This window comes from Leptodactylus fuscus, chromosome 1, assembly GCF_031893055.1.
Source record: "Leptodactylus fuscus isolate aLepFus1 chromosome 1, aLepFus1.hap2, whole genome shotgun sequence".
NCBI lineage: Eukaryota > Metazoa > Chordata > Amphibia > Anura > Leptodactylidae > Leptodactylus > Leptodactylus fuscus.
The window spans coordinates 125,246,252-125,256,219 of record NC_134265.1 but is presented as its reverse complement, the minus strand read 5'-3'; the positions used below and the strand labels follow the sequence as shown (position 1 = coordinate 125,256,219).

Below are 9,968 nucleotides of genomic sequence, written 5' to 3'. Positions count from 1 at the left end.
CCAGGGAGCGCTGGGGGAAATAACGTGGCCAAGTAGGAAAAGGAATTTCTCTTCATTTTCCACTGTGTGAACCTAGCCTTACACCACTGTTCTTAACTGCTTTTTGGTAGAATGTCAGAATTTGTGGATAGTCCTATTAGAGAGTATACAGTACAGTATTAATAAGGCTGAGGCCCCACGTTGTGGAAACACAGCTTTTTTTGTTGGAGATTTTGTTGCGGTTTTTTGAGCCAAAGCCAAGAATGACTACAAGAGCAATGGAAGATATATAGAAGTTACTTATACTTCTGCCTCTTGCTCATTCAGCTTTGGCTCACAAAAAAACCACAGCAAAATCTGCACCAATAAAAGTTGTGTTTCCACAACATGGGGCATCAGCCCGAAACGGTTTAACCAAAGAACAATCTAGTGAGTGAATAAAACCTTAGACTAACTCTGCATGTATGTGAGCAGACATCTTGTTAGAGGCCACCAGTAGCATTCAGATCATATGGACATGCACAAAATGATTGTGAATACAGGTAATGAACTGGTACACATCAAAGACCAAAACTAAGTGGTGAAAACATATACAAACACCCACATAGGAAATCCTCAGGTAATAGGGAAGTGTCCTAAATGGTAACTGTAATCCTTTATTTCACTTGTGGTAGTGACACTACTGGCTCCCCCCCCCCCCCTTCATTTGATGGGTTGGAGGGGCAGCAGTGGAACAAAAAAGGACTGTCCAAAATAACCAATTTAAAGGATATTACATTTTCACTTTTCATGATTATATTTGACTCTTTGTTCAAAGCCAGCAAGAAAGTTTTAGGTTTTTTTTTTAGCACCTATTTAATCCAAGGCAGAATAAGGTGTTTGAATTGGTATAAAACACACAAGGGCTGTAAAATTAACACTTATCTCAGCGTTGAAGTGCGATCACCTTATAAGAGACTGCAGAATTATCATACATGAAAGAGAGGAAGATGGAGGAGAACAGAGAAATATTTGGGTATCCATGAATACTAGAGTATTACTCTAGCATGTATCCACCTTGGCAAAAGTGAAGCCCCGTTACTCTAGCACAGGGGTAGGGAACCTTCGGCTCTCCAGCTGCTGTGAAACTACAACTCCCAACATGCTCCATTCACTTCCATTGGAGTTCCAAGAACAGCAGAGCCAGTATGCATGCTGGGAGTTGTAGTTTTGCAACAGCTGGAGAGCCGTACGTTCCCTACCCCTGCTCTAGCACGTCTTCACCTTCACTCAAATGTATCACGTTACATCTCGCTAGTGTCACCCTGCTGAGGTGAAGCGAAAGCTGAGCTCTGGTTGCTATGGGCAACTACACAAGTCTGCCTCTGAGGCAGTTTTCATTATTGAGATGTGAGCTCCTTCAGGTCATAGTAATACTGTGTGACACTGAAAATTTGATTATATTTTACTTTATTTACTATATTTTTCACGAGCGAAGCCACGGGTATTCTAGTAGTGTATCCAGCTACAGTTTTGTGAATCAGACAAAACGGCACTGCAAGATCCTAGTACAAAGCTCAGTCCTAGAATATTCGAGCTTTGTGCTCTAATATCCACTGAGGCACTAGCTGCTGAGTATGCTACTCAGTACGCTTACTTCTTTCTGAGCAACAGCTCCAGCAGCAGCAACAACCACAAGAACAGTGTTTTCTTGGCCCCCCTCGTTGCACCGGAACAGTTAGCAGGTGATCCAAGCGTATGCGTCAGAAAGATTACAAAGGTTTCCATTGTAGCAAGTGCAAGAAGTGGAGGGAGAAATTCGCAGCCCCTCGTAGGATGATCAGTTGAATTCGTTTTTTGCCACAGTCGCAGCAGATGGCAAGTCTCACAAAAAAAGTTTCGATAAAAGCTGCGCTTGCCATCATTTATCTTTGGGCTAAAAATCTCTCATAATGTGAAGTATATCGGCATCATAAATGGCCGGCAGAACTTTTACTTCAGCATTATTGATAGGTGCCAACTGTTTATTTATCCTACTAATATTATAAATGTGAAAGTTTGTGTGTTTGGATGTTTGTGAGTTTGGATGTTTGTTCCTCAATCACGCTAAAACGCCTGGACGGATTTGCGTGCAATTTTCCACAAACATAGTTTTCCCTTAGGATTGAGTCACAGGCTACTTTTGGTGCCACTAAACAACATGGCTTCCTAGCAGGAGACTCACAAAAGCAGGACTCCTAGCCCCAGCTATAGACACACACTGCCTGGCATTTCCTGCCTCAACTTGCCTGCACACTCCTTACTGTCACCTCAGGAGTCGCCCTCACTCTACTCACTCACATTTACATATAGCTTTCCACTATATAACACATCACATTGTCTGTATTACTACATACACAATACAACACATCAGATTGTAATTACATGTGTCTCCTATCACTGCTATATACAGTACCTGATACATATATACTCCTGTACACAGGCTGTATATACTATATCTTACATGTATCTCCTATCACTGCTATATACAGTACCTGATACATATATACTCCTGTACACAGGCTGTATAACACATCACATTGTCTGTATCACAACATACACAATATAACACATCAAATCACATTTGCTAGCCCACCAAACTTTTTAAAGCACTTTTACAGTTTCACACGTCTGTGTCCGCCCAATACTCAACTCACCGCAGACGAAGTCGCGGGTAAAAGCTAGTTTATTTTTATAAAATTCTTTATTTATAAACTATACAATTTCAAAAAAAGCAAACAATAAGCAAACAAAACCCCCGCAAGACAGAACCCGAACAAACGGGTCCACCGAGTGCAGACAGACAAATATAACATGTCCAAACGGACAAGACAAGACAGATCAGTAGAAGTCAAATTTCAAAATATAGAAATAAAAGGTCAGGGAGGAAGGGAAAGGAGAACAGACAGAAAGAGAAAGGATCAGGGTAGAAGGGAGGGGGAAAGAGAGAGGAAAGAGAAAACAATAAAAGAAAGGGACAGGAGCAGGCGATCCCGAGTCTCAACCACCGACCCTCCAAATACTAGTAGGCCTCAGTCAAACACATTTCAGCATCTTTGGGGGGAAGTGGGGGGATTGCAGGGGTTCCATAGTGCTGGAACACAAGCCCCAGCACAGTCAATCATATGACGGAGGGAAGGCTTACAGTAAAAACGAGGAGGTAGATCCGAAGGGTGAAACAGGAAGAAGACTGGCGAGAATGGAAGAGAGACTTGGAAAACCTGATCGATCAACCTATGGACACCCTCCCAGAAATCACAAAGCCTAGCACACTAGAATTGGGGAGCTTAACATTGGCCAAGGCAAACAGAAAGCCCGTCAATTCCCCCCCCCCCCTGCACCCACAGGAGATACAGAGGGGCCAACAGGAAGAGGCTGGGTGATGGAGGTGTCCATACTGGTCAGGGCATCCGGAGCCCCTAAGAAGGGTCTGGTGCCTGCAGGGCAGGAGAAGGAGGTGAGAGCTGAGACACTGAGGGGCTAGAGATGTCGGCATAGGCTACTGGCAGATCTCCAGGTTGAGGCAGGTGCAAGACAGAGAGGAGCCATGCAGCCAAATCATGGAGGACAGTGACCTAAGCAAAGGAGGGAGGGGCAACCACGTCAGGGCCACCGCCATCCTGAGGACTGGGAAGGGAAAGAACCGGTACCTGGAGGAAAAGCACAGGTCCTATCAGGGTCGGACTGGGGTGTCTAGGGCCCACCAGTGGAATTGTTTCTAGGGGCCCACCACCAGGACACTGCAGACCAACGATACCGAGACAGGGCAACTAAAGGTAATACCATCTCAGGAGCCATGTTGCTCACCCGCCATACAATGTGCAACAACATACTACCTAAACCTACTGCTATACTCTGTATGGAAAGTGAACAGCGCAGCTCCTAGAAATGTTACCATTACCTGTAGCCACACTGTCCTGGAAGAGCTGATCTGCAAAAGTCCTGGCTGTTGTATCATCACAGATGTATCATCACTCAAATTCCTACTCCAAAAAACGCTTCACCATACAGTTCTATGGTGAGGCGTTTTTAGAAGGAGGAATTTGAGTCAGTTTCCTGACCAAATTCATGAGCCAAACAACTCTTTGTGAATGCAGCCTAATAAAATAGTGAAGAATTCTCCTGATTTCAGTGTACCTGCAATGAAATATGAGCTGGAATACATTTCCGGCATTATTCAAACCAGTTTTCTAGCAAAAATGTTGATAAAACTGGCTCACCCCACCAGTGGCATAACGATCGCAGGGACTGCGATTGTGACCAGGCCCAGAAGGGTACAGTGCCCATGGCCATCTGGAAATGGCTGGGGCCTGGGACCACCATGATAGTGGTCGGGGAAAGCCTTGTTCCCCAACCGCTGTACATATTATTGCTGGAAATGGGCTCTTGTTTGCGCAGAGCTATTCTGGATTGTACAGGAAAATGCGGTGTTACACAGGAAGAGGAAGCTGCTGGGAATGGAGACTGATGGAAGGTAAGAAGGAGAGAAGAAAACGTGTGTGAGCAAGAGGGGCAAATGGAGGTGCAGGCTGTGTGAGCAAGAGGGAGGAATGGAGATGCAGACTGTGTGTGAGCAAGAGGGGGGAATGGGGGGGGGGGTTTCAGCCTCTGTGGCGGATGGGCACTGTCAGCACATAATACAATGGGAGGGGGGCCACTTGTGAGCACATAATACAGTGGGGGGGGGGCACTGAGCATATAATACTGTGGGGGGGGGGGCACTGTGAGCATATAATACTGTGTGGAGTCCACTTTGAGCACATAATACAGTATTGGGGCCACTATGAGCATATAATACTGTGGGGGGGGGGGGGCACAGTGGAATATAATACTGTGTGGGGGCACAGCGGAGCATATAATACTGTGGGGGGCCACAGGGGAGCATATAATACTGTCCCAGTATTGTTTACATGCCAAGTGCTGCGCTGCTCACTCACTGTATTCTTGATAACTGCAGTTGTGGGTACTAAAGCTGTACAACTTTGTAACCGCCACGATCAAGAATTTGCTCTAGGATGGAGGTAGGGGGACCCTGGACAAAAGATTGCACCTAGGCCCACAAGACTTAAGTTACAACATTGCACCCCACTCTCGCTAAGCCCCCTAACTGGAAAGCGTTGAGGAAAGCGTAAATACCAGTTATGACAGTTTATGCAGTCTTCATGGAATGACTTGATTGACATAGAATACAAATGTGAGTCATGATTAAAGACAGAACCCAAAAGACAGAACTGTTGGCACCAACACATGCAATGTACAACTAGTAGGAGGCAAAATGCAGGTCACTCAGTGATAAATGATGGTATTTAAAACATGCCCAACTCAGGCCTACAGGGACAGAGTTTGAAACTGCTGACAAATACACTTCCATTTACGCTAAGGAAGCAAATTAGTTCTGACTTTGTGGTCCCCCTGAGAAAGGATGCAAATAAAACACAGCAAATTATCTACACGGTTTATTTTTTTTATTTTATTTTTGGAATCAGGAACCTGAAAAAAAAATACAAAAAAAAAAAAAAAAAACGTACAAAAATCTGTGGTAAACTTGGCCAAGTGTGAAGAGCAATATAAAGGGCTTGAATGCAGATACAGGTTATGGACTGTGTTCTAGGTGCATTGACTGTGATTAGGGGTCTCCTCTCGCTCTCTCCTCTCAAAGGTCTGGTGCACTTTTTGTAAATCCTCAATCACAGAAAGTAACCGCCTGGCTGAGGAGGATGCTGTGGAACCTGAGTAAGACAAATGACAAAGGGGACAATGGAATATTCCGCATATGATACTACCCTGATGTAAACACGAAAAATCATAGAGATGATACTGAACCTTCAAACACTTTGTCGGTGTGGCTTACAGACTCTGGTTTTCCTACTGCTGCACATTCTGCTCCTTCCAGATACTTATTCCTATTAATAAAAAAAAAAAAAAAAAGAAAAAAAAGAAAATGAACTGATCAAACAGTTTCCCAGATACCATGGAAAGTCCCCTGCATGGAAACATATTGTCCATTTTTAAATAGCAATAATATACAATAAAAGACAAAAGAGGGGGAAAAAAATACATTAAGCCATGCATGAACAATCACAGACATGAAAGCAAGCTCAATGTATACAGTAATTATAACAGAAGAGAAAAGAGAGGCTGTATTTGCAAACCTGAGTATCTCCTTTACAGACAGAAGGTGTCGATATAGAACCTGAGCCTCTGCGTCAGGATCCAAAGGATCACTCCAGTCCCCCAGAGTTACAGCCAAATGTGTACGACTGCACCCACGAACTGGAAAGCAGAACCAAGTACAGTCAGACTGTAAAGCACAAGCTTGCCTTGTGCCCAAGTATGTTAAACTGTTTATTTACTTGTTTTTCCAAATATTTTATTTAAAAAAAAAAAAAGTTTTACATTTAACACACAAAAAAGAAAATACAAGAAAAATAACTGCAACATTCTCCCATACCCCTTCAGTACAGCAGTATACGCTAAGTGGGTCATGTATGCTCATAAGTACACAGTATGCTCGCAATAGGGAAGGCAGCACAACTAAATATAAAGTATGCGTCACATCAGTATACAGAGTGCAAGCAAACGAGCCACCCATCACCTAAGCTCCAGGATGCTGTACTAAAGTTTAGAAACCCATGATACACTGCCTCTCCGGTATCAAAGATGCCAGTTTCTGGGATATCCAACCACAGGCACAAAAGTTGTTCATTTATTGGCTGCCCCTCTCTTTAAATATGCAAACTTTTCTAGGTCTTAAGTGTAGGTCCACTCTAAGAGGACGTTTACACCACCACTGGTTACCGTCAGCAGTGTCCATAGCTATTGTCTGTTACTAAGAAATGGAAAAAATGGCAGCAAATATTTAGAAAAAGTGTGGGTTTATTCTATATTTATTGTCTGTTACTAGAGATGAGCGAATACTATTCGAAACGGCAGTTTCAAATAGCACGCTCCCATAGGAATGAATGGATGCAACCTGCGTCCGTCCGCTTAACCCCCTCAGCGCCGGCCGCTCCCATTCATTCCTATGGGAGCATGCTATTCGAAACTGCCGTTTCGAATAGTATTCGCTCATCTCTGTCTGTTACATGATTTTAGCGACAGACACTAGATGAACCGTCAGTAATCTGTTAAAATTTCCATTCATTTCAATGGGATTTTATCTTGTGTCAGTTTACACCCAATCTACTAGAAGTAATTTTTTTTCCAGTGGACAAAAAAAATCCTACATGCAGGACTTGTATCTGTTTGAAAAAAAAAAAGGGATTCTTGACGGATGGCAAATGTTTTTTTTTTTTACATTGAAGTCTATAGGCAATGGACTGTAACCGATAGCCATCAGTTACTGTGCATTATTTTGTGTCCGTTTTCTGCGCTTGCTGAGAAAGCAGAAAACAAAAAATAAAAATTCAGGATCCATTGAGTGCGGTTCCATGTCAAATGAATGAGAACTGTCTGAGGAATCTGACACCTAGGACACAGATCATCCGTTCTAGAACCCATTTTACATATGAGTGTCTGCAATAGAGTCTGTAAAAGAAGATTTAATTTTGATCGTCTAAACGTCTCACCGAGAGACACCCTGTAAGGGGTAGTGTTTAGGATGAGCCTCTAGAAGGCACATAAAATGCAGGGATATCACCACAACCATACCACCTACTTGAGTAACCAAGTCTGAAATGGGAGTTGTGAGCAGCTGCCCTTATAGGCAATGTCTGATTCTCACTTGCAGAGCTGCTATAAAACATTTAATCTGCAAAAATTGATAAAAGCTGCTTCAAGCCAAATTAAACTCATGCTGTGCCTGCTGATGGGACTTAAAGGTAGTCTTCTGCATAGAGCTATGCCATGTAGCCAAGACCCTTCAGCAATTCTGGAAAATTTGTACTCAGATTGTGGTACATATACCCTGTAAGACCAGCTATTTGTTCACCATACCTTTTTGCATGGTATATACTGCTCATTACCTGTACGTTGATTTTGCAGGCAGCATGTCCAGTGTGAATTGCGATAGGCTCCTGGGTGATAGGTTGGCAACAAGCGCTGGTTACACAGACTGACTTTGCGTAGGGCAGACAGCCATTGATTCAGCTCATTTACATTCTGTTTGGGTAGAATAAAATATTCAGTATATTTCAGTTGTGACATGGCATTTCCTCAGTTCACACAAATGTAATCTATGTGATATTGAATTGTGCACAAAGTTATTCAATTAATGTATTGATTTTTGGTCACTCAGTTTTATTAACTTTTTGTATAGAAATTCAGATTATAAAACATGAAAGGAAATCCAAATGATCATTCCCTTGTGAGTAAAACTTAGGGCTCGTTCACATGGGGGGCGGATTTTGACCATATTTTGACTCGGCTCAAAAGAATGGGCCGACACTGGAGGTTGAGGCTGCCAGGCGGAAGCCGCGGCTCAGCGAGCCGCGGAATCTGCTTGAAGAAAGGGCAGCTCGCTTCTTTTTTTTCCCCGCTATCGGCAGTTGTCGATAGCGGAAAAAAAGAACGCTAGTGGTCTCCATAGACCACCATTGTAAAGGGGCGGATTATGATGTGGATTCCGCTGTCAAAATCCACCCCTTTGGCCCCGTGTGAACTAGCACTAAGAAGTTCTCCTTTCCCTCCCCCTAAAAAATTGCAACCTTATGGGTTTTTTTTTTGATAATTTACATGAACTAGAAACTATAGCCCAAATTCTCACCTTGCATTGTATGTACATGATATGGCCACCCTGTGCTTCACTATCCTGGGTGATGATCTGCATCATGTTGGGCTGTTGAAATGCATTTTCATCCACCCGTTCTACAGCACAGATACGATGTACTGGTATAGAGGAACGGACCTTAGAAAGGAAATAAAAATACAGAATTTAGAATTGTACTGGAAGGCTAATAGTATTTAAATGTAATGAACATGATCAGAATAGTTACCAGCATCAATGAGCTCCATACAAATCACGCTCTGCAAGTGCCATTATTTTCCTAAGTATTTGAAGCACCAGGGATAACTTTAAAGGGGTTACTCCCATCTCAGCAAATTGCTGCAGAGATGGGAATAACTACTCCAGAACAGCTGATCTGTGCAGGTCCAGGTGCTAGACCCCCCGATAGATCATATACAATAGAGAAGTCATCAGCATGAAATACTCTTTTACAATTGAAGGCCCAAAATAGGGTCCCTTAACTAGTACTTCAAAGTTGCCTTTGAAGCACAGAGAAAAAGGCTAGGACTGCAGAGCCGTTTTAAGGTGGTGGATAGTTGTTTTTATTTGAAAATGGAGCAAAGTGGGATAAACTCCACCTTGTTACAATCATCAGAGTAAGGCGGAGTTGAAGTATAAAAGTCAAGGTTACATGGGGGGAGCCTCCTTCTATCAATCATTAAACAGGATTTTTCACTTTTTTCTGAGTTTTTTTTTTATTTTAGCAAAGTTGTATTGGTTTGGTCTGAGGTGGTAGCTTGGAGGGTGTGGCGCAGTGCCTGCGATTTGGCCGCTTTGGAAAGGGCTCGCTGGGTTCTGTCTGGGTGTCTAGGCATGTGCGGTCACTGGGTGGGGTTTCTAACCATCACACCAATTTAGTAGGGGACAACCGTGACCTATTGCTGTCTGATGGAGTCCATTTAAACCTAATAGGTTTGTATATATTTCTTGCTGGGCAGCAAGATGGTGTGGAGAGGGCGCTGACGCTGGCTGGTGGAGTTGGTCGGAGTAAGATGTAGGAGATACATTGCCTCCTCCATGTCGGCTTTTTCCATGCCCTAATCAGGAAGACATCGAGCATCACATGCCTACAGACTCCCTGCTTTTGGCATTATGGATAAAGACCAAGATTTGAAGATGGACGCTGGGTCATGGAAACAGTTATGAAGTTGTTGGTTAACATGATTAAGAAAATAAAGCTGTGGCCAACCCCTGTTTACACCATATGTGACTCAAGTTATTTGTGTAATGGTTATTGGCGGAATCA

General features: G+C 43.2%; 1 protein-coding gene across 1 annotated transcript in view; it reads right to left on the bottom strand.

Annotated features, from left to right (window-relative positions):
* Window positions 1-5,509: 5,509 nt before the first annotated feature.
* RASAL1 (RAS protein activator like 1) overlaps window positions 5,510-9,968 on the bottom strand; it is a 48,241-nt gene continuing 43,782 nt past the window's right edge. The window contains exons 17-21 of the mRNA XM_075276562.1: window positions 8,702-8,842; window positions 7,962-8,097; window positions 6,150-6,270; window positions 5,821-5,900; window positions 5,510-5,726 (exon numbers count right to left, since the gene is read on the bottom strand). Coding sequence (XP_075132663.1) covers window positions 5,605-5,726; window positions 5,821-5,900; window positions 6,150-6,270; window positions 7,962-8,097; window positions 8,702-8,842 — 600 coding nt within the window. The 3' untranslated portion in view covers window positions 5,510-5,604. The remainder of the gene's footprint in view (window positions 5,727-5,820; window positions 5,901-6,149; window positions 6,271-7,961; window positions 8,098-8,701; window positions 8,843-9,968) is intronic.